General features: G+C 51.0%; 1 protein-coding gene across 2 annotated transcripts in view; it reads right to left on the bottom strand.

Annotated features, from left to right (window-relative positions):
• UNC13A (unc-13 homolog A) overlaps positions 1 to 24,609 on the bottom strand; it is a 58,384-nt gene continuing 33,775 nt past the window's right edge. The window contains exons 21-45 of one of the 2 annotated variants that reach the window (XM_044253952.1): positions 23,788 to 23,951; positions 23,241 to 23,391; positions 22,872 to 22,940; positions 22,484 to 22,573; positions 22,146 to 22,280; positions 20,413 to 20,546; positions 19,067 to 19,152; positions 18,763 to 18,889; positions 17,912 to 18,008; positions 17,395 to 17,538; positions 16,518 to 16,601; positions 15,898 to 15,975; positions 15,588 to 15,676; positions 14,975 to 15,127; positions 13,682 to 13,805; positions 12,768 to 12,773; positions 11,164 to 11,202; positions 9,995 to 10,024; positions 8,550 to 8,606; positions 8,101 to 8,181; positions 7,025 to 7,172; positions 5,999 to 6,055; positions 3,123 to 3,215; positions 2,044 to 2,203; positions 1 to 301 (exon numbers count right to left, since the gene is read on the bottom strand). In XM_044253952.1, coding sequence (XP_044109887.1) covers positions 1 to 301; positions 2,044 to 2,203; positions 3,123 to 3,215; positions 5,999 to 6,055; positions 7,025 to 7,172; positions 8,101 to 8,181; positions 8,550 to 8,606; positions 9,995 to 10,024; positions 11,164 to 11,202; positions 12,768 to 12,773; positions 13,682 to 13,805; positions 14,975 to 15,127; positions 15,588 to 15,676; positions 15,898 to 15,975; positions 16,518 to 16,601; positions 17,395 to 17,538; positions 17,912 to 18,008; positions 18,763 to 18,889; positions 19,067 to 19,152; positions 20,413 to 20,546; positions 22,146 to 22,280; positions 22,484 to 22,573; positions 22,872 to 22,940; positions 23,241 to 23,391; positions 23,788 to 23,951 — 2,697 coding nt within the window. The remainder of the gene's footprint in view (positions 302 to 2,043; positions 2,204 to 3,122; positions 3,216 to 5,998; positions 6,056 to 7,024; positions 7,173 to 8,100; positions 8,182 to 8,549; positions 8,607 to 9,994; positions 10,025 to 11,163; positions 11,203 to 12,767; positions 12,774 to 13,681; positions 13,806 to 14,974; positions 15,128 to 15,587; positions 15,677 to 15,897; positions 15,976 to 16,517; positions 16,602 to 17,394; positions 17,539 to 17,911; positions 18,009 to 18,762; positions 18,890 to 19,066; positions 19,153 to 20,412; positions 20,547 to 22,145; positions 22,281 to 22,483; positions 22,574 to 22,871; positions 22,941 to 23,240; positions 23,392 to 23,787; positions 23,952 to 24,609) is intronic. The other variant, XM_044253953.1, reaches the window with a different exon arrangement.

Below are 24,609 nucleotides of genomic sequence, written 5' to 3'. Positions count from 1 at the left end.
CTAGGGCGCAGGCGCGGCACCGCCCTCCTCGGCGGAGCGCGTGTCCGACTTGAGCTTGACGAACTCCTTGGCGACCTCGTCGTTGCTGCGCTGTGACAGGATGCGCAGCACCGTGAGGCCCGTGTCGTCCATATGGATGCGGCGGCCCAGTGGCAGCCAGCAGGCGGCACTCCCGCGCTGGGCCAGCTCTCGCAGCTGCAGTACGGCCAGCCCCACGGTGCGGTCCTCGCGCGCGAAGCAGTAGTCCTTGACGCACACCTGCAGCTCGTAGCACTCCGGGCCCACGTCCGCGCTCAGCGTGCTGGGGGGCGGAGAGGGGTGAAGGGGTGGGGGAGAGGGGGCTGGGCGTAAGGACAGTCCCACCTGCCGGGCTCCCACGCCCCTACGGCTGACCCCGCCTCCGCGCCGGGCCACGCCCCCAGGCCACCAGCGCAGGGACACGCCCAGATTTCCTTACCCACACCCATGTTCCCCAGTAATCGCTGTCCTGTCTCTCCTTCCTCCCTTCTCTCTCCACCCCACCTCTAACTGACAACGCCCCCCACCATCCCACTCCCAGCCCTGGGCCAAACCACATCCCCACCCAGGTGATCGTTCCCCAAGACTCCCTGGTTAGACCATGCTTCCACCCCGTGATATCTGTGTGCACACCTTTGGCCAGCTGAGCTGCTGTTCCCACACTATCTTGTCCCAGATATCACATCCAGAAGTCCCTTTACCGGTCTCTCACCTGAATCCAAGTTCTCTCCTTGACGTGTCCCTTCCCCCATATTCCCTAGCTCTTCTTTCTTACCCCTAAGCCTCTCTCCACACGACCTGCTCTCATGCATCACCATGAGTGGCCCCCCAACACACTCCAGCTTGCCTGTCCTGCCCCCAAGCTAGGCACCTAAGGCTGGGCTTCTGCCCCCAGGGGACCTGCCCTTGATGGGCCATGCCCACACTGCTCCCCAGAAACACCCTCCTTGGGGCGCCTGGGTGGTTCAATGGGTTAAAGCCTCTGCCTTTGGCTGGGGTCATGATCAGGGTCCTGGGATCGAGCCCCAAGTCGGGCTCTCTGCTCGGCGGGGAGCCTGCTTCTCCCTCTATTCTCTCTCTCTCTGCCTGCCTCTCCGCCTACTTGTGATCTCTCTGTCAAATAAATAAATTAAAAAAAAGAAAAGAAACACCCTTCTTCACTGTACTTCCCAGAAACACCCTCCCTCACTGTACTTCCCAGCCCTCAAGTACTACCGCCTGCCGCAGGAAACCTCTGCCCCACAACTAGCCCCTGCTCCCAAGCATTTATTTCTTCAGGTATCCTACCACTCCAAAGTCCTTTGACCAAGTGCCCTATTCTTGTCCTCTCCCCTTACCCCTCTGCACTTCTGTCCTCCGAGAACACACCCCCCCCCAACATGATCCTGCCCTGGTGAGGTTGGCACCTGATCCAAATATGTGCCCACTGCAAGCAATACCCTGATCAGACTTATTTGATCTCCCCAGCTCATCTGCCCCTCTGGACCCCTGATGCCCCATCTGGATAGGACCCCACCCTCATTCACTTGACAGGCATCCCTGGACCACACTTGGCTCCTCTCCCCTACCTGTGACTCCTCCAGCCCTGCCATGACAAGGCTCACTGCTGACTCCAGGAGACCTACCCCCTGCCCCTGAGACCCTCATCCACACATTCCTTGCCCCATCATGGCCCCTCATGGCCCTTACTAGACCTGAGTCTACAGCCCCGGAAATGGCCCTGCCCAACATGTCCCCTCTTCCCAGACTTCCCCTTTTCTTCACAAGCCCTCATCAACATGTTATATTACATTCATGGCCTCCCCTGGGAACTGCTTGTCTCCCAGAGTGGTTACACCCATCCCCTCACCGATGTTACTCATGCACTAAGGTGCCTTCCTTCCAGTTCCCTCTCCTAGGATGTGACCCCTCTCATCCCTGTGCCAAGGAATGACCGGCCCACCAGACATCCCTCTTCTAGTAGACCCTTAGGTTCACCTAGCAGATGTCCCCTGCCCGTGTTCCCCAAACCATTCTTAGACTCACAACTGAAAGCTCTCGTTGTACTTGGGGGCCCAGCTGTTGTTCTTGGATTTGGTTGCAAACTTGCGTTTCTTGTCGCTGAGCTGGGGCCCGATGATGTTGACCTCGATGAATGGCCGGAAAATGCCAGAAGTCTGCCACTTGAGGTCATTGGCAGCCACGACTGTTATGGGAAGTAGAGGATAAGGCTGTCAGGTCCCCTACGACACAGCTGTGGTTTTCAAAGCCTGTCTGAAAGAATACATTTCCCAGAGCATTCCTATAGTGAAGTGTCCCTTTATGACTAAGTTCCAGCCAATGAAATTTTAGTGAAGAGAAGTGATGTGGACAAATTTCAGGTTGTGGCTTAAACTTTCTCCTTCTAACTGCAGACTGGGATGCTGCTGGGTACTGAATTCTTTGGTACCCTATAGAGGAGGAAAGGTAACCTATTAGGGATGAAAGTGCAACAAAAGGGGTGCCTGGGTGACTCAGTGGGTTAAGCCTCTGCCTTTGGCTCAGGTCATGATCTCAGGGACCTGGGATTGAGCCCTGCATCAGGCTCTATGCTCGGCTGGGAGCCTGCCTCCTCCCTCTCACTCTGCCTGCCTTTCTGCCTACTTGTGATCTCTCTCTCTCTGTCAAATAAATAAAATCTTAAAAAAAAAAAAGAGAGAAAGTGCAACAAAAGATGGCAGGGGTGCCCAAATCTGTGAAGCCTCCAATGTCAGCTCTGGGCTGATTGTCCTTGGCTACCTCTGAGAAAATTTCATTCTATCTTGTCAAGCCACTGTCATTTTAGGCCTTGGTTAAAACAGTTCAATCTGTGTTGTAATTAAAACAAAAAACAAAAAAAACAAAAAAAGCCAACAAAAGGAAGGCAGGGCTGAGAGATGGAGAAGGTGGAATTAAGTCCCATAACACTGAGTCCCTGGATCCAGCCATGCCTGAGGGTGAATTATTTCTGGAATGTTTAGCTTTATGAGACTTTTTTTAAAAATGAAAAATGTTTTTCTTGCTTAAGCTAGTTTGAGTTTGGTTTCTGTCATAGGACCTAGTGAGTCCTGGCAAAGGCACTCCCTCTCCCAACTCAGACTACTCACCTTTCACAGTGACCTTGTGTTCCCCAGTTCCTGGATGAGTGAAGAGCTCAACGTGGACTGAAACTTCACCCACAGGGTCTTCCACACCCGAGCCTGGGCGGGGTAGGGGAGGATGCTTGGCATGAGCTCCATTCTTCCCACCCACTCTAAGGGACCTGGACCACTTCCCATCTACCATGTGCTGGCGGCACCAGGTCATCAGCCCTGACAGGGTGGCACTGAAGGTGGGGCTGTGATGGCAAGTGACCTTAGGAAGCCAAGAATGCTGGGTTCGGGCCTTTCACTACCTTGCTGCATGATCTCTGATAGATCTCTTAACTTCTCTGAGCTTAATGCATCTGCCCTTGATTTTTCTCATTCCACTGACTGCCATGTTGTCAAAACTTAGTCTTCATCTTACACGCCACTGTACACACCCTGGCTTCCTGGGTCTCATTTTCTCCTTTTGGTTGCACCAATGCCACACTCTTTAGGTTCTCTTCCTACAGACTAGCTGCTGCTTCTCACTCTTTTGCCACTGCCTCCTTCTCTTTCAATGGTCAAACTGTTGGGACTCCCTTCTTTGTCTTCACTCCCTCTCAAAGTACTCACACACTAGGAAATCCTACTGATTCTATCTTCAAAATACAAGAATTTGTACAAGGAGCCTCCTTGGCTCCATCATGTTCCATCCCCCATCATCACATGCCTGGACTATTGCAGTAGCCCCCACCCTGTCTCCCGAATCCTCTCAGCTTCTCTCCATACACCAGCTAGAGTAATCCTATTAGGTGAGCACACTTCCCTCCTCTGCTCAAAACACTTCCATGGTTTCCATCTCCCTCTGAAATAATCAAAGTCCTTTTGCAATGTCCCTCTCTTTGTGTCTTCACTATTACCTCTCCTGCCTCACCTCTGTCCACTCTCACCCTTGCTCACTCTGCTCTGAGGAAGCAACACAGTCTTCCTCACTGTTTCTCCAAAACGCTGGTGATAACTTCATCCAGAGTCCTCCCTTCTTCTGAAGTGACAGCTTGTAGGGTTATCTTTATTTTTCCTGTCCCAATGCTATTCCTGTTTCAATAGAGAATCTCAAGTTTCCATTGAGAAATGGCCTCCAATACCACCTCAGATCTCCTGGCTCCATCTTGCACGAAATGAACCATGGTTGCCCAATCAGAGCATTCTCTGCCCTTAATTGCAGAGATTGGCTCAGGAATGGTCATGTGACCCATGCTGGGCCAATCAGAGTTAGCCCTGGGACTTTAGCTGTAACTCTGAGGAAAGAGTCTGGTGCTAAGCTGGCAAGGCTGTCTGCCCAATGAGGGAAAAGCCTACATCACAGATGTCTCAACAGAGACCAGTAACCAATGACATTGTCAGAAACTCTGGATCCAGCTATTATTGATGTCAACACAGCCCTTAATCTTTCAGTTCCAGGCCCACAAATTCCCTTGTCTGCTTGGGTCTGGGTAAGGTGTCCTTCTGTTTGTGGCCACCACAATGCCCTGATTGATGGGTTCTGATGGGGTCACTGAATGGGGCAGCTTAAAAGCTTTGTCCCTGTCTCTCTGTGGCTCTGGAAAGGGCATCCTGTGGGGCCTGGGGACCTGTGACCGCCAGCACCCCCGGGTTCCTTCCCTGCCCCTCAGGAAGCTCCCACACCTTGAGCACCCCATGCATGGGGGGGAGGAAGATGGGGAGTCAGGGGTGGGTGTTCAAGGTTAATCTGGGTTACCTGGCACTGGGTGGGAAGTGACTGAGGCTCAGGGGACAGAGAGTCGGGAGACCCCCATCACCCCACTACTGGGGCGTGCACCCCCCCAAACTCGCTGCCCACCCCAGGCCACCTTCCTTGTCATTTCAGGCTCTGGATCCCCCCTCCCCCCAACCAGTCACATGCTCAGCCTCACCTCCCCCCACCCCAAGGCTGATGCTTCAGCAAGCTCAATCCGGGCCAGACTGAGGGTGCCAGGGGGGGAGTTGGACAGTGGTGGGTGGGGTGAGGGGTTAGACCATGGCCAAAGCTAGTAAGAAGGGGGAGGAGGGCAATGCTGGGCGCCCCCATCCCGTGGTTTGCTGGCTCCAAGGGGAAGGGTCTTTCCTGGGCCTCTCTGTACTTACCCCAATCCCACCCCTCCCCGAGTCCCTGGCCCCCCTGTAGGGGAAGGTTCCTTGGGCAAGTAGCTTAATCTCCTTTGAGACTCAGCTTCCTCATCTGTGGAACGATGCACCGCCCTGTGGGGCAATTGGGAGAAATCTTCTCAAAAATCCCTGAGAAATGTTTCTTGGCACAAACGCTGGCTCAGAGTTAGAGCCTGAAAATTGATAGTTTTCTATGCTTGGAAGAATGACATCAGTAATTAATAATAGTTAATAATAATAATAACAACAACAATAACAATACACTTCCTGGGAGCTACTACATGTATTACAGGTCAAGAACTGCTCCAAATTTAATTCATCTAATCCTAAAAATAATCTTATGAATTAAGGCCCTTGACTGTTCCAGTTTTACAGATGGGAAAACTGAGACTCAGGGAAGTGAGATAATCCCGCAGACGCCCAGCCACCAGAGTGGCGGGGCTGGGATCGGAGCCCACTGGGATCTGAGTCCACTCTTAACCATGCAGGCGCTGTCCAGGGGACCCGGGATCTGGCTTAAGATGCACCCAGGAAGAAGCGGGTTCCGACTCGAATCGCTTCTCCTTCCCCACGTGGAACCAGCAAGCTGTCCTTCCCCCTCATCCACCTAGGCCCCCACAGCCAGTCTGGCCTGGGCCGAGCCCGGCAGGCCGGGGAGGCGGAAGGACGGGCCTTTTACTAGCCGGGGCCGGGAGGGGCGCAGGCACCGGGCACCGGGCGCGGGCGGGCGGGCGGGCGGCGGAGGCACGTACCCTTCTCAGGATAAATGTCTTCACTAAGGGTAAACCTAGTCCCTTTTCCACCATGGACTAATCACAGGGGAAGGTGGAGAAAGGAGGGAAGGGAGGGGCGGGGGAAGAGACGAGCGAGCGAGAGGCGAGGATGGAGGGTGAGTGTGCGTGGCGGGGAGCAGGGGAGGCGCGGAGAGGGGGCAGCGAGTGAGAGGGAGGAGAAACAAGAGAGAGAGAAACGTCAGCTGCAGACGGACGGACAGACAGCCTCCCGCTCCGGGGGGGACACCGGGGACACTAAAAGCAGCAGCTTGGACTGGAGGCCCGATGCCCAGGGAGGGCCCTAGACCCTGGTCTGTCTGTGGGGGGAGGGGGTCGCTCCCCTGCCCCCAGCTTCTGCTTCATGGCAGCTCTCCCTCCCACCCCACTGCTGGGTCAGAGGCCAAACTTCTTTCCCAGTTTTGTATGGGGTCCTCACGGAGGGGAACGAGGACACTGGAGTCCTGCTCTCCCCAGCCCCAGCTGCTGTGTGGGAACTCAGAGAGGGACAGGAGACAGAGGCAAGAGAAAGAGACAGAGAAAGACAGAATTTGAGAAATGGAAACTCCCTTTCGGTCCACGCCTCCAGGTCGGGATCCCGCCCATCCCCGGGGCTGTCAATCATTCCTTTGCTGCATGACGTCATATTCCCCGCCCCCAAGATGTCAGCCACTCCCCGAATCCAATACTTCAAAGTCCAGTCCCTAGGAGCTGTCAATCACTTCCTGGTCCTGCTTCAGAGAAGTCCCGCCCCACAGCTTTCAGTCACCTCCTGGCCTCACGGTGTCACAGATTTTTCCCAGGAGATGCCAATCACCTCCTGGCCCAATGACGTCAGAGGTCCCCCCCCCACGAGTAGTCTTTCACTCATTGGCCGCATGCCATCACGCAGCTCAGGCGCTCCCGGGAGCTGTCCATTGCCCCGGCCCATGTCACAGAGGAGGTGAGTCAGTGGCAGCCTCGCTGGCTAGGGGCTGGGTTGCCGCAGGCTGGCAGGCCGCCACTTACCCTGGGCCGCTTGTGTCTGCACGAAGGTCTTGATGAGCAGGTCCGTGGCCTGGGTGTAGAGGGACAGGGCGTAGCGCAGGGACTGCAGGTCTGGGCTTTTCTCCAGGAAGGTCTTCTTGAGGCCCACGCCACCCGCGTGGAAGTATTGCTGTGGAGGACAAGGTGGGGAGAGGTGAGACTAGTTAGGCAGCCCCAATACCCCCTCCCCAACCCCGCTGCCCTTCAGTGGTGATGGGCTGGGAGGGGGGTCCTTCAGAACACCCCAGCTGTGCTCTGCTGCTCCTCCACCTCCAACCCTGCCCCAAAGGTGACGGTAGGCTTCCAGCCCTCTCAAAATAATACCCACGCTTCTTGCCTCTCCTCAAGCCCTTTGTGGCCCCAACCCTGCAACCTCCCAGCCTTTTCTCTAAAGGTATTCCCTAGAATGTACCTGCCTCAGGGTCTTTGCACTTACTGTGCTCCCTGGTGGGACATCCCCACCCTCCAAACAACTTCAAACACCTTATTTTGCCATAGCTGGTTCCTTTTCCTCCCTTGGTTAAGATCTCAAGGAACTTTCCTTGAACACCCTCCTGTTTCACTATAATTATTTCAGCAAAAATTCCCTTCAGAGTAGTTTTCATTTCATGGACACCACGGTGCCTTTCACTGAATTCTTTCTTTCTTTTTTTTTTTTTTCTTTCACTGAATTCTTGCATGGGCTGGTCCTCTGCCTAGAATGCTTTGTTTGCTTTGCCTTGCAAACTCCTATGCATTCCTCAAGATCCACCTCCCACATGCCTTCTTTCTGAAAGCCCTCTCTTCTCCCTCCCTGGGCTCTCCCAGCTCCCATCCTTCCTTCTACCTTACCCTGGCCCCACAGAGCTGGGGCTGTCTGTGTCTGGCCGGCCCCTGAACCCAGGGCTCCTCAGGGCCCTGCCATCAGCCAGCCTGGAACTGACAGAAGCATGAGGGAGTCATCAGGGAGTATTTCTAAATTGGATGAAGTAAGGTGGGTTCAAGCCTAGGTCCATGTCTACACCAGTAAAACCTTTTGCCTGCTCCACCTGGGATGGGACAGGGGTGGGACCTCTCACCTTGATGGTGTCCAGGGCCAGTTCAACTACTGCACACTGCTTCGGGGTCAAGCTCTTGGCTTCTTCTCGTACCATGTGGTCCTGGATGGATGGAGAGAGGGCCCAGGTAGGCAGACAGGCCCCACCTTAGGGATCTGCCTGGCTATAGGCCTAATCCCTGTAAAACTCTGACACGTTCAGTAGTGGGTCTGTCTTTTCATCATTGTGTCCCTGGTACCTAACACATGACAGGCACGTGGCAGGGGCTCAATATTTGTTGAATAAATGATTTGTATCCTTGATCAAACTGTATCTGAAGCTGAGATTTGCAGATCTTTCCAACACACTGGAGCAAATAAATCAGGCTTAAATCGGTCTGAGTAGGGTTTCTGTCCCTTGAACATGTCACCATTCTGCGACCTTTCCCCTAGGAAGCTTCCCCCCCTCCAGTCTTCCACCCTTGGCCTCACCTTGAGTTTAGACAGCTGACCCAGCTCTTTGGCTGCATTGAAGATCATCTGGGTTCCCTGCAGGCAACAACAGTCACAGCCAAAGTGAGGGTGGGGGTCCTCCAGACCAATCCCCACAGCCCTACTGACATCTTAGCCTTGGACACCATCTTGGTTCTTATCCAGAGGCTCTGGGCAAGGCAGTGGTTGTGTCCCAGGGGCAGAGGTCTGGAGCTCCCCTTCAGGAAGTGCTGAGGAGGAGGTGGTGACTTTGTCCCTGCAGATCCCAGTGTGGGCACATTACCCTCCCTCTCACCTCCACCAGGACCCCAGGTTTATGGGACAGAGAAGAGTGGGCAGTGAGGAGCCATGGGTGAGGGGAGCTCTGGATGGTGTTTGTCAGTTTGGGACAGGTTTGCCAACCCAAAGTCAGGGGGTTTTAAGAAAACTATGGGATGGTCTCTGATGACCCCACCACCACAACTCCTGGGGCCCAATGCCACTATGGGAGAATTTCCCCGGTCATCTGGGTGGCTGTTCGTCTGACCCTGTAAAAGGAAGAATCCTCCCCACCAACACACACCTCAGTACCCGTCCCCCACCCCACCCAAAACAGACACCAGCAAGATGGCATCCGAGTTATGGCTCCAATGAGCCGAGGGGGCCTGGGTTCAAATCCCAGCTCTGGTGTGTGGTCCTGGGCAAGTCACTTAACCTCTCTGAACCTCAGCTTTCCTATCTCGTTGGGGAAAATCATATCCACTTCATGGTCTAGCTGGAGCCAAATGTGTCTTTGTTCAATGTTCACTGTTATTATCATCCGGTTTCAAGGTCATGAGCAGTGCTGGGAGCAATGGTTGGCCTGGAAATCACGAGTCCTGCCCCCCTCAATCGCTGTGCTGGGTGACCTGAGGCATGTCCTTGGACTTTTCTGGGTCTGTTTCCTTCCCTGGTTAACAGGGGCACCTATACTAGCTTAGGGGATAGGGTAGGCCTAAGTATCAGTGAGGTCTTGCATTTACTGGGCCCTGGGGTGGTCTGGGGTCCTGAGCGGACTAGGCAGTGAGGAGGGCCATTCACAGCTGGGATGCTTGGAATCACATTGACGGTCTACCAGCTGGCCAGTGGGAGCTGGTTATCCTGCTGCTACTAATATCCTTACCATCATCCTGGCTGTTGCTACTCTTTTGGTTCCATGTCTGTGAATCCCTGAGGCTGTCCTGAGGCATAGCTACTTAGGAGCCCAGCTGTCTGCTCCTTGGTTTCCCCTGCCACCCCTCCTCCCCTCCTGCCTCCCTCCCACCCACCAACCCTCACAAGCAAACCAGACAAACAAAGGAAGAAGAGACCACAGACGGGTTCACAGTGCGCCCCCAGACGGCACAGACCACAGAGGTGGAAGGAGGCATGGGGTGGGGAGGGGGTTGGGGGTGGGAGCCAGACAGACAGTGAGAGGCTGGTCTTACATCTGAGTGGCTTGGCAATTTCACCCTGCCCTGTGGAGAGAATCAGGTGGAGGTCAGAGTTTGGGTGGCTGTTGGGAGGATGCTCACTGGGGCTTCCCTGCCCCCTCAAAGCACAGTCCCGCTCCCCAGCCCACAAGCTGCCCCCCAGGTCCTGAGTCTAACACTGGGCCCCCTCCCCAGCTAGGCATCTTCCCTTGTCTCCCACTGGGGGCTCTGGCCAGACACCAGACTGCCAGGAGGCTACAACCAGCCCATCACCTGGGGACAGCCTGTCTAGGAATGGGGTGCCTTGGGGAGGGGGAGCAAAGAGCAAGAACTTGGGTTTCTCTCCTCTCCCAACCCCCAAGACTTTTCCCCAGCATGCCTGACTCTAAAAGAAATGTACTTATAGGTATCACAAGTTCCCTCAATGTAGAGACACATACCCAAGTATATCCACACAAGTGCAGAAAGTTTATACACACACACCTGGATCAGCACACGTACACACAGAAGAACTCACACACTAAAATATACACATGCACTCCCAAACACTTGCACATGTGTGCACAATCACACACATAAACACACACTCACCCCCACATGGATGCACTTACATGTATATGGTGCCTGGAACAGTGAATGTGCCCCCACCCCCAACAAAGGGCTGGATGAGTGAGTAGGGAAGCCCTACAACCCATGTTCATGAAGCAGAGACCCCACTTGTGTGCTCACAGATATGATAGTTCCTGCATGAATGCACAGCAAGGGCAACTGTTCATGTATTGCCACAGCTTCCATCTCCTTACAACAAACACCCATTAGAACAATAAAAACAACACCAAAACCTACATGAAAACAACACATATCTCAGTCCAGGGCAGTGGCCCAGTGTCTGGGCCCTTCTCAAAGCCACAGAATTCAGCTGAGCCCAGGGCTGAGATAAGTGCTTTGGGTTTTGTTATGAGAGGGTGGGAACTGTTTGCACACATGTTTGCTCACACGTGCACACACACTCCAAGCCCTGTCCCTGGAGAATCAACTCATTCTGACTTCTGGCTTTGTGGGACTTGTTAGGACACCTGCCTTTACCTATGATCCCCAGCTGACCTTCCTACCCATGCACATGAACACACACATGCACCAGACACCAGAGCTCAGGACCTCAACACAGATGAGGCCCTCATTACCTTTTCTAATCCCTTGCCATGTTTTCTCAAGAGGGTGCCCTGCAGAGACAATGTCACAGGGTGATCAACCTGGCAAGCCATGTGGGGTGGGAACCCAGGGTGATCACACATGTACTCATGGGGACAGGAGGTAAGGGGCATCTGTACTGCACAGGGGGCTGATTGCTGGGTTGCATGGGAGAATATGTGCATACCTTAATGACCATCTCTTAAAAAGCTATAAGAGAGTCAGAGAGATAGAAAAGAGAGAGGAGAAATAGAAATACATAGCCAGAGAGAAAGAAGAGAAGTCATTGCCAAAATATAACCCATTTACATTTACTGTATATATGTTTCTTGGGTCAACAGGAGATCAAACAGCCTTCAAATTCAGACAAACCTGAATTTGAAATCTGACTCTGGCATATGTTTACAATGTGGCCTTGAGCAAGTGACTCCTCCTCTCTGAGCATCAGTTTTCCTCATCTGCAAAATGGGAATAATAATATCCACCTCACTAAAAGGGTTTTCTTGAAGGTGGACTATAAGAGCAGCTATGAGATCTAGCATACAAAGCATCACCAATAAATGTGAATCCCTTTAGCTTCTTGCCCACAAACACAATGTCTGTTGTTGGGTATGCTGCCACCAAGTGGTTACAGCCAAAGATGCAGACTGCAGCTACAAAGGAGTGAGAGCACTTACGAACTTTTGACAGGTGAAATCTTATAATAGCCTGTCTTGTCCACAAAGGGGGACTCTGAGTGGTTTTATTGATCTCTGCCTACTATGTGTTTACATATTTCCACCACCAACAACAATATTAGCTCTAATTTAGTGAGCACTGCCACAGGTAGTCATAGAGATGAGCACTTTAATGCATCATCCCATTTGGTTCTCACAACAACCCTCAGAGAGTTACTGCAGCTAACCCCTTTTTCCAGACAAGGAAATAGAGATTGGGAGGTGAAGTGACTTCCCAAGGTCACAGAGAGTGTGGCTGGGCTGGGATTTGATGCCAAGTCTGCCTGTCACCAAAGTCATGAATACTGTTTCCCACCTGGGTGCCTGGGTGTGCGTCTGGGATTCATGTGGTCTTGTGATGGGAGTGGGAAGGCAGGGGTGGTGGTGGTGGGGGGTCTGCACTGAAGCTGAGTAGGGGGACCCGGGTGGTAAGAGCCTGTATTTTGGGTGGTTGCTAACAGTTCAGAGCCCAGAGGGGAGGCAGAGGGACTCCGTTGACTTTTAACCTTCTAGCTTTGGGGAGAGACCAATATCCTGGTGGAGTCTGAGCATGGGATTAAGGGTGAATTCCAACTAAAGGACGAGGTCAGATGTGAAGGTGCTGGGCTCAGGGTTTGGGGTTTGGGAGCAGGAAGGCACCTCTTCTGCACTTACAACGGGGCGGGGTGGGTGGGCGTGGCCTCCCTCCCGCCAGGCCCCGCCCCCTCCCCATGCCCCGCCCCAGACAAACACAGGCACATCTAGGCGGAAAGTGGGACAGTGGGTGGGGGGCCGGTGGGTGAGGAGGGGGCACTGGGTGGGGGTGGATGCAGCCACGCGGTGGGCCGAGTCCAGACACAGAGCGGACGGACAGACAGACGGACAGAAGGGCCTCTACTTACGATCATCTGTCAGCCGCGATGGGGGCGGGTGGTGGGGAGGGGGGAATAAGTCACCATGAGTCTCCCAGGAAGGCCAGGGAGGGGGCGGAGACGGCACCGAAGGGGGGACCCCATGCGCCTGCCCAGCCCAGAGGAGACCGGCAGGTGAGGGAGGTCCAAAGCCTCCCCCACCATGATTGCCTCTTGGCACCCTGCCCATCCTCCCCAAGCGTCTCCCACCCCATCCCCAGGAATGTCTTCTCACTCTGCTGTGCCATCAGCCTGTGTGCCATTGCGGTTCTCAGGCCCCCACACCTCCCTGGAGGAACCCAAGTGCAGCCACACCCCTCCACAGATGTTCACCCAATACCACCTGGAAGGCTGATCCCTGGGGAACAGGATCTCTGAGCTTTTCCCAAAAGGGTTCTAAAGGCATGGTCCTGATCCCTGGATGAATGCTGACCTCTGCTTGACCTCTCTGACTTTGGATGCTCTCTGTAACCTCTGACTGACCTCTAGGAGCCCTCTGTTTTATTGGTCTCTGATCTTTAAAGACCATGGTATCTCCCCTCCTTTTCTCTTGATAGACCCTAAGAGCCCTCTGATGAAACCACTGACTCTTATAACCTCTGTGATCCCCAAGCTGACCTCTTTATTTTCTGGGTGATCTCTGACCTTCCTATGACCTCTTGACCCACATGTGACCTCTATGTCCCTTAGATACCTCTTAACTCTACTTGACTTCTTTGACATTTACATATCTGAACCATGAAGGAATTTTTTGATTCTTTGATGACTTTTGGTTCATATGCGACCTCTCTGATCTTTGAATGGCCCTACTGGCCTCTGAGCCCCAATGACTCTGGCATCAAGTTCTCTGGGCTCCCACAGGGGAGGTGGCCCAGGAATCCCCTATGGCCCCCTGTGGGCCTCACCGTCTGGTCAGTGAGGGGCGGCAGGACGATCGTCTTCTCCATGGTGTTCATGACCAGCTTCCATAACTCCTTTAGCACCCTTTTCAGCACCGTCTTCTCACAGATTTTGGCAAAGAGAGTCAGGCTGGAGGCAAGAGGCAGGTCTGAGAGATAGCCCAGCTGACCCTAACCCGAAGACTGCCTTTCCCTCAACAAATGGGCAAGGCAGGAAAATGCTTCATGCACACACAAGACGGCACAGAGCCTGTACAGGGACCCCTAAATGGGGTCTGAGGAGACCCCATTGATCAGAATGGTTTACTGGGACTCTGATCTGTGACACACATTAAAAGTAAACGATGGCTGGATAGGTCAGCAGCGGCCAGGCTGGAGGAAGACCTGGGCCTTAGCGTGAGGACAGTGGGGAGCCATGGAGTACTCAAGAGAGACAGAGGCAGACTTTCCTGTTCGAAAGAACAGAGTGAGGGGTAAACTGGAATAGGAAGGCTAGAGACTAGGGACTGTGAGGGGACTGAGGCCATGTTCAGGCAAAAAGGAAGGGAATGGTGGGAAGAGGGCAAACTTGAGAGGGTAAACAACAAAGAATGCATGACTGGATGCATGGGGGTTGACAGACACAGAGTCTCTGTCTCTGATGGATCCACCATGATCCATCCAGCAAATGACCCACCCATCCACCAAACTATCCCTCCCCCAACGTTCTTTAATGACCCCTCCATCTTTTTGCTTCCCCTGCCCTGCTTCCTCCCTCCCAGACATCCTTCTACCCATCCATCTGCCCATCCTCCATCCTCCCTCTCTCCCTTCTTTCCTTTCACCCATGCATCCATCCTCTCATCTACATTTCCATCCATTTATCTGTATTTCAGTGGATCCATCCATCCATCCATCCATCTATCCATCCATCCATCAATCCATCCATCCAGTTATTCATCCATTCAAATACTTACCTAATTTCATCTACCCATCCACCTGTCCACCCATCCCTTCTTTTATCAATCTATCCTCCATCTAGCCTTCTAAGCATTTATCTTGTAATCTACCCATCAGTCTTCCCACCTATTTCTCATGTCATCTATCCATCCAACCACCATCCATTAACTCATACGAAAGGACTCACCAGTCCACCCAACCATTCACCCACCCTTCTTTCCATCCCTTCATACCTCTACCCCTACACCCATCCAAACCATCTAACCAGCAAACATGCCCTGAGTGTCCTCTCTAGGCCAGTCTCTAAGAACCCCATCCCTAACCTCTTCTGGCTGTCCCAGTCTACCCAGCCTGGCTTACTTGCTGTCCAGCAGGTCCATAATGGGTTGCAGCACATTGTCAGCATCCTGGGCCACGCTGCTGCAGGCACTGGCTGGCACATTGCCCGTGCCCTTCACCTGGCTGAGGATGTCGCCCATCTGCTTGACACATTCCTCAATGTGTGGCTGGAAGCTGGGGGCACAGAGGGGAGGAGCTCAGACCAGACTTTCCAGGCCTCCCAGAGAAAGGGCCAGAGGAGGCTTCAGAAGCTGACCGTGGACCTTGGTGTTTTATCCTGAGCATCAAGGAGCCATGGCATATAACTGAGCAGGGGAGGAAGTGATGTATGATAGCTGAATTGGGCACAGAGCTAAGACATTCACCTGTGCTGTTTATTTCACTGCATAGTCCTACCCAGATGCTATTATTATCATCATCCCCACTTTGCAGATGAGTAAACTAAGGTTCAGAGAAGTTAAATAACTCACCCAAGGCTACATAGCTAGCAAGTGGTGAAGCCAGGATTGAACTCAGCTCTAACTCCAAGCCTGAAGTCTTCACCACTACATCTGCTGAGTCTCTGGATTCCCCAGGCTCACAGGTCTTGGGGCTGCCCCCTCCTGTCTGCTCCCAGCCCTGGAGGTGTCCCCACCTGGTAGCAAAGACCCGGCTGAGCTCATCCAAGACATTGTTGAGTTTCACCTGAAGCTCCTTCAAGATGTCACTGGCCTCAGCATCAAGCTGAGGAGGGAAAAAGGACATCAGGTTAGATTTATAAAGCATCCACATAAATGGGGCATTTTCCCACCCAACACAGGGAAAGAGATCCCAAGGGACTAGGGAGGAAACAGGCACAAAAGGTAGAGCTGCTTGCTTGGATTAGAGGCAGTGCTGAGATGGAATTCATCAGGGGACTGCAGGGATGGAGGGAAAGTGGTGACCATACGTGGGGCTCGCCTCACCTCCTTCCCTCCCATGGCTTCGAACATCTTCTCTAGCTGCACGCGGAGCTGCTGAGTATTGTTCATGAGGATGCAGGGCTAGGGATGCAAACATAGCAGGGAGTCAGGGCTCAGGACCCCTCCTCAAAGCCTCCCCCATCCACTGCCAGGGACCCCAGGATGGTTTCAGGGTCTGGGTCCAGAGGAGGGCCCCATAGGGTCATTGTGAAATGGAAGACTGCATTTGGGACCCAATTCCTGGAAATGTTGGGGTGGGGGGCTGGTTTCTGGAGATTAGCAGAGGGAAATTGGGCTCAAGTAACTTCTCCAGGGTGGGCTGGGATTCTGGGAATAGCAGGAATGGGGGAGTTCCTGTCACATACCCACATTTCCTACATGGGCTCAAAGCTTTGCGCACTTACATCCATACACCCTGAAGACTTCATTCACAACACTCAGACAATGACACACTGAAGGCATGTGCCCTCACCTCCAGATCACCCCCGATACATGTAGTCAAGTACATGAATACACACAGTTAGACACACACAGATATAAGTATCAGGGCCCAGGGAAGGATGGAGACTTGGAGGTGCAGAGTGGGGCTTGGAGGGGACAGGATAGGGTCCCCCACAGGTCACCACTTTCTCCTTCTCCTTGGAGCAGTAGGAGGCGAAGTCCTTGGAGATGATGTCCGCATACTGGAGGAGCACATTACTGATGGTCTGGGGAGGACAAAGATAGGGAGTAAGAACAGGGGCTAGGGCTGGGTGGGTCCATCAAGAGCCACTAGTGAGATCAGGAATGAACCTGAATCCCTATGAGCACTCAAGATAGACCACTTGAATGAGTGAATTCACCCAGGATGACCCTCACAACCAACAGGAGGTACCACCAGGTAAAGACGATTATTTTATGTAGACCTAGCTCTTTCACAGAGCAACCAACCATCACATGAGCCCAGCTCCAAACACAAGCATGACTGAACCCCAGATGGAATCCCAATTCCTACTTGCAGGAATCCCAATTCCTACTTGCAACCCAGCCTCAAGCCACTTAACTGGAACCCTCAACCCCAGTAAGATGGTCCCAACTTCCAAACTCACCCCAAAGCCCACCCAAATTCTACATAAATCCCAACACTCACTCTGACCTCCATGCCAAACTGAATCTCATACTAACAGTAACCCTAAACCCAAACCCAATCTCAACCCCATTTTCAGCATTGATTCCAGCTGCAGATTCATCTCCAACTTTAATCACAGCCTTGACCTCAACCCCAACCTCAACCCAAATGCTATCCCCAACCACAATCCAACATTGTTCTCAACCCCAACCCCAATCCCACTGATATCACCAATGCCAACTTTGACCTCAATCTCAAATTTGACCCCAATCCCAAATTTAACCCCAATCCTGACCTTGACCCTAATCCCAGTTTCAACTGCAACCCCAGCCTCGACCCTATCCCAATCCCTCACTTGGACTCCATCTCTAACCCCAACTGCACTCCCGCACCTTGGCAAAGCGCCTCATATAGTGCCCCACAATCTGGGGGTCAGGGCACTCGAGTTTCTTGATGATCTCAAAGCTCTGGTTGAGCTGGGAGAAGACGTCCACCACAGAGCAGGAGAATAGGGCATGCTCTGAGGTCTGCTGGAACTGCAGTGAGAAAGAAGCCAGGAAGGAAGAGAGGGGTCAGAACCAGACAGTCCCCACCATCTAACCCTCCTGCTTTCCATGGGGAGAACCAGAGACCAACTGCCCTGGGTGAGGCGAATAGTGTGCAAGGATGACTAAGAGGTAGACACAGAGGCGATGAGGAAGGAGGGGCTCCCAGCTTGAACTTGCATTCATTTGTTGAATGAACAAAACACTTTCAACACTAAAACAAGACGAAGATCGTGGCCACCTTTCAGAGACTGGCTTCAACTCAAGAGCAATTTTTGACCCCATACTGGATCCCAATGGACCCCAGAGGGAGTGAGACCACTGTGAGCAGACTAGGGGCTTGATCATGGGCCAGTCTCCTTACCCCATCCTTCTTGTCTCGTTCCAGGGCCCCGTGCAGGAAGTCCCGAGATACCTCCTCATTCTCGTCCAACCACTGTATGACAAAGGGCTCAAACCACCTGGAATAGAGAGCATGGGTGGGGGTCTTGCCACCTCTTGTCCCCAACCCTCTGCTTTGCCTAGCTCTGAATGGTACTTGGGCAGGTCCTTCTCTCCCTTGAACTCACACTGTGTCCTTTGGGTGGGTACCCCCTGCTTTCCTACCCCACCAGGTCTCAGTTACTTCAGCCATGAAATAGACCTTGTGACACTGTCACAGCAAGCCTCATACTCGCAGGATTCATGGTTCAGATAAAATACCCATGGACAACTGGATTTCCTCTCTGGGATCCCATTTACCTGTACAACAGCGGAGAATCTAGCTCACAGTGCTACTGTGAGCAGTGATTGACACAACACATAGTAGGCCCTTGGTCAATGGTGACCACCATCCTGCTCTCCAACGCAGCTCATGAGTCAGACATCCAGAGTTCAAATCCTGGCCCCATCACTTATTAAATGTTACCTTGGGCAAGCCCTTCAGCATTAAACTCTTCATTTTCTCATCCACAAAATGGAAATTATAATGCCCCCATGTTATAGAATCCTTGTCAAAGGATAAATGAGAAAAAGCACTGCTCAGTGCAGTTCCTGATATTTAGACATTAATTGTCTGGGCTATGGGAGCCCATAGTCCAATGACTGAAAATACAGAATGCCAGGATTTTACCCCACGATGCCCTTGGTGCCCAAAGAACTCTGAGTAGGTCAGCCCTCATCTCTGGGCCTCAGTCTAGCTGTCAGTGCTACTCTGGCTTTGGGCAGGGGACTTACGCAGGGTACTCAGGCACGCGGTCCTTGAAGGCAGGAAGCTCTGCCACATACTCATTGTACAGCCACTTGACCTTGAAGTGTAGGTTCATGTAGTCAGCACTCTTGCATAGGCGATGCTTGTCATGCTCTGGTAGGGGGAGAATGAAAGTCTCCACCCTCTGTCTTGGCAGCACCAGCTCTCACCATCACAGGTGTCCAACCTCAAGCTTGAGGTTCCAGGATGCTCACAGCCTTGCAGGGGATACTACTGAGGCACAGCTACCTGCTGTAGCCAGGGTAGCAAACATGGGGATGGGGTACTCACCCTCCATGGCATACTTCATGTCCTGGGCAAACAGGTTCCACATCACTTCGGCACTGATTTTACCCACATTCAACTCCTGGGGAAACCTAATGAAAGTCATGGAAGTATGAAACCTTGGCAGAAGGAAGCAGGATGGCGAAGGCTGCTTTGGCCTTCCTAGCCCAGAGGGTAATACGGGACAGACAGTTCTGGATTCAAGCTTCCCCAAAGCCACTGACTTTCTGAGTGACTCAACTGAAGCCTTGCTTCTCCTTGAGCCTCCACCTGTCTATCTCGCCATCCCTTCATCCATTCATTCATCCAGTCATTCACTTTCCTACCCATCCATTCACTCACCCATCTATCCATCTATCCATCCAACCATTTCTCCATCCAACCAACTATCCATCCATTCCTTTATTTACCCATTCATCCTTCCACTAATCTATCCATTCATCCACCTACTCATCCACTCACCCATCTCCCCATCCATCCATCCATCCATCCATCCATCTCTCCATCCAGTCGGCCATCTGTCCATTCCTTTACTACTCATTCATCCTTCCACCAATCTACCCATCCATCCACCTATTCATCCAACCATCTACCCATCCATCTGTTCATCTCCCCATTCAGTCATATCTCCATCTAGCTGCCTGTACTTCCATCCACTCTTCAGTCCATCCATGCCAAATCCCTGATCTTAACTGAATATCTGACTAACCAAGAGATACTGGCACACCCAAGTTAGAAGCCCCTCTAGCACTCAGGGAAAAATAAGACACAACAGTTCATTCAGTTAACAAAGATGAAAATTCTACAGACATATAAACCTACAAACCAAAACTGTGTACATTCTCACACACAAATACACAATGTACAATATTGTATATTGAAGTGCATTCCACAATTGTATGCATATACAATATACAATTAAACCCAAAGGCACAACTATACACAGAATTATATCCCCACAAAATATATAATGCAATTTAAATGCAAAACAATTAGTAGAGTATCAAGCACATAGTAAATACTTGAGCAACAGTGTCCACTGTTATTTATAAACCCACACACATAAACAAAATCATATACATATGTACACATTGTTATTCACACAAATCTACACATACAAAATATATGTTTGATTATACCAGTGATTTTATACATACACACAATTTTATGTTTATGTTTACAAATTATGCCCTATTTCATTCTGGCACAACCACACCTATAGTTGCCTCCACACACACATCATTTTATGTGTAATTAGACATGATTACCTTTACACATAAAACACAAAATTGTGCACACATACACACACACGATGACCTCCAGATAGTTAACTGCACAGATACACAACTTACTGGTTGAGGCAGGGAGTGTAGGAATTCTTGTCTTCCTCAATGATGGACACTATGAGAGTAATCAGCTTGGACCAGAAGTCAAGGTTCTTGATGCTGGGTCCCTGTTCCTCTGGGGGAACTTCTCCCTTCTTGGCCTAGAGTGGGGAAGTGGAAACATTGGGCAATGGTGTCCATGTGTGGGCGCCTCAGTTATTTCATTATTGGGGGGCAAGAGGTTAGTGAGGAAAGGGTCCCATTAACACATGGGTGGTTCAGGTAAGAGAGCTATATGAAAAGAAACTGAATTCATTAAACTGGCCCAAACAATTCATGTCCATGCAGCTCAACAAATCTTAATTAGACTCAACTCATAAAAGTGAATAGAACTGAATTTAGTTGAAAACAACTGAAGCCCACTAAACCAAATGGAACTGAAATGAATGCCAATCAGGCCCATTTAGCTTAACAGATGGAGATTCTCAGAATTAATTTAATGAAACTGAACTTGGGCCAATTATACTGAATGTAGTGGAATTAAACTTAACTGGATTGAATTAAACTCAAATGAATTCAATTGTATTGAACCTAATCAACTCATCCAAAATCAACATTATCCTAAGTCAAAATAATGGAAATAAATTGACTTGAACTCAACCCAGCTAACTTAATCTAATTCAACTCAACTGAGTTGTCAGTCCAGTCCAACTCTACCTACTCAACTGAACCTAACAAACTCAGGCCAGTTCAATCCAACTGTAGCCAATCAGTGAGAACAAATGTAGCTAAATTCAACTGAAATGAGCCCCACTCAACCCAACTCAAGTGAACTCAACTATATCTAACCCAACAACCTAGCTCATCCTCACTCAAGCTAAATCAACCCAGTTAAGAATAACATCAAATCAACTGAATATAAACAAATGGATTTTTATTAAGTGAAACCCAGTTTAATCCAACTCAGTTCTGCTCATCAACTAGCCAAGAGCAATTTTAAGTCACCTGTACAGAAATAAATGGAACTAAACTGTTTATAGGTGAACTAAACCCAACCCATTTTAATCTAGAGCACCTCAACCCAATTCAATTAAAAGTGACTTGATTTCAACTCAGGTTGACTTCAACTTGAAGTCAACTGAATGTAAATAAACAGAATGAAATAAAATATAACTAAAGTGAGCTTATGTGTTATCGTCTATCAGAAGCCCAAGGTGAAGTAGGGGCCACCTTAGCTCCCACAGTCTCCTGCAGTTCCTCCATCCCAGAGCTGATCACCCTAGGTTATGAATTTCAGTGTATATATCTTTCCCTTCTAAAATGGTATGAACTCCTGGAAATCTTACTGACAATCCTGGCATTATGTGTGTAGATAAACAAACACATGTTGAAAGATCTCAAATAAATTGAATTGAAATGGCCCAAACTCAATTCTACTTCAGGAATTAAATTCAACTCAACATTTATTGAATAGTGATTCTATCCCAGGTAAACTGCATGCCAAACTCAACTAAGTTTAACTAAAACTGAACTTATTGAATATCTATTGTATATCAGGTGCTAAACACTTACTTATATTTTATCTAAAGATAGCATCTCATTAAATTTTCTCCTCAATTCTGAGATAAGGTTTTATAACTCCATTTTACAGAGGGAAATCTGAGACTCAGTTAAATCACTTGATAAATGGCAGACCTGGGACTTAGGCCAAGGTCAGGTTGGTATCCCCTATTCTATTCTGCTTTATCTGGGGTCCTCACCGGGTCTGTCTGGTACTCCCGACTGTAGAGTTCATGACAGTTGTTGAAGATGTACTCATAAGTAGAGTTGAGGCAGGCTTTCACACAGTCTTTCACCACCTGGCTGGCTCGGGGTGGGCTCTGGAGTTCTTGCACCTAGGGGAAGGGAGAGAGGCACAAGTCCGCACAGCTGGAACAGGAAGTGGCTACAAGTGGTTACGGGTTTAAGGAAATGTAGTAGTATGAAAGCAGAGGGTCACTGAGAAAGGGCACTATTCTCTAGGAGAAATGTTACTCGATTAGGATCTAAGAGTGTTAGAAAATGCCTGTTGGAGACTACTGGGACTGGGTCTCCTTACCTTCATCCGAAAGAAGGTGATGCTGGTGAGAAGGTCCACAGTGGATTTGAGGTCCTGGAGTCTCTCTGGGCTGCTGGCTGGGAAGTTATTCTGTTGGAAGGGAGAAGAGAGGTGGGGTTATAGAAGAGGGTTGGGTGGGGGGAGACTGTTTTAGGGGAAAGGCAAGAAACCCCCAAGTTTTAGGAAGTATGTGAGGGTCCATGAGAACACCTTGAAGTAACCAGGGGGTTCTAGTTGGATGCATATTGGGCAGGTGCAGCCCACATATGTGTACTCATGTCAAAGGCACACATTCCACACGTTAAGATGGGTCCTCCCATGTGCACATGGGCTGGGAGCTCCCCCCTAAGGGCAGGAGCAGGCAAGTCATCATGCATGTACTTCTCACCCGATACATGGAGAGGTCGATCCGCAGGGAGTTGTGCAGCTGGTCCAGGAGTTTGACAAAGCGCTCTTTCTGAGGAGGGAAGAGAGGGGGATGAATGGAAGCAGGGACATGGGGTTCAAGTGTAGCAGCTAAAGCTGGCTGCCATATTGGGTAAGTGCTTACTATACACCAAGTGCACCCCTATCGGAACCCTCGTAATATCCGTTTCCATTCTACAGAGGGGTAAACTGAGGCTTAGAGAGGGCAAGTGACTGGTACAAAGTAACACACTAAGTCAGGTCCAGGTTGGAGACCAGGGAGTCACACGGGGTCTGACCAGCACAGGGTTGGGCTCTCCTTCCTCCCCCAGCCCCAGTCCCTGGGACTGACCCCGAAGTTGGAGGCAGCAAAGCGGTCAGAGGCGGATACGTTGGTGGAGGCGGTGGTGTGCGCGTAGTAGGCATTGATGTTGGCGAGCAGGGTGCTCATGACGGCAGGCACCCCAGGACACATGTACTTGGAGGAGAGGCAGGCAAAGTGGCTGGTAGGAGGGAATGGGAGAAACTGGGCCTGGCATCCAGCCAGGACAGGCAGTGTTCCCTCCCAGAACGCCTCCAAGACAGCATCTGTGAGTGGCTCCCTCTGACCCTCAAACCATTCCCTCTGGCTGATTGTGTCTTCCAAGTTTCTCTCTGTCTCCTCTCTGGGTTGCCCTATCTCTGCTCTACCTCTGACTCTCACCCCATCACTTCAGCTCCTAGAAATGGCACTTTTCCAACCTCCAGGGGATTACAGAATGCCCATCAAACCCACATCCTCTGTGGCTCCTTCTCCCAAGAACCCTTCCATTACTAGGTCTGCCAGTGTCCACTTGGTGGCCCTCTCAGCCCAGTTTCCTGCACCTTGCCCTCCCATCCACCCCAGCCTGCAGCCTCACGTCATGGCTTGATAGATGGACTCCACACCATAGCGCATGGCAAATTCATCCACAATCTCCTGGGCTGTCTCATCATAGTAAACCTTCCAGGCGTCATCACCCTTGGCATCTGGGATCTTCACAACCCCATTGTTCTGCACGTCTGTCACGAAGTGGAACAGGTTCTGCCACCAAGATGGAGAAGGCATCATGAAAAGCGCATCGAGACACAAGGGGTCAGAGATCCCAGGTCTGGGGAAGCTTATATCATCCATCCATTTATTCATTCATTTATATGTCTATTCTTTCATCCATCCACCACCTACCAATTCATTCAACTACCAAAAATTCCACCCAGCAAATCACCCATCCTTGTGACACTTCACCCACCTGGCCACCCATCCATTTATCTACCCATCTACTCATTCACTCAGAGATCCAGCTACCCCAGAATCCACCTATCCACTCCTCTATCCTTTCTTACATCCATCCATCCACCCATCTATCTCACCTTCCATCTGTCTGCCTGCTCATTCATTCATTCATCCACACACCCACCCATTCATCTACTCAAAATTTCATGCATGCCCTAGTCCTCCCTTCTAATAATCCAACCACACATCCATCCACCCCCTATAACTACCCACAGCTTAATGTGTCCATACAGCAATTCATCTATCCACCCATCCAACCATCAATCACCTATTTATCTACCCATCAATTCATCCATCCATTCATCCATCATCCATCTTTCTACCCATCCACCTATCCATCTGCCCCCAAATTTACTCATCCACTCATCTCTACTTCCAACAGTTCAACCACAAATCTGTCTGTCCACTC

The sequence above is a fragment of the Neovison vison genome, chromosome 6 (assembly GCF_020171115.1).
Source record: "Neovison vison isolate M4711 chromosome 6, ASM_NN_V1, whole genome shotgun sequence".
NCBI classification, from domain to species: domain Eukaryota; kingdom Metazoa; phylum Chordata; class Mammalia; order Carnivora; family Mustelidae; genus Neogale; species Neogale vison.
Note: the sequence above shows the minus strand (reverse complement) of the source record. Positions and strands in the feature narration are given on the sequence as shown.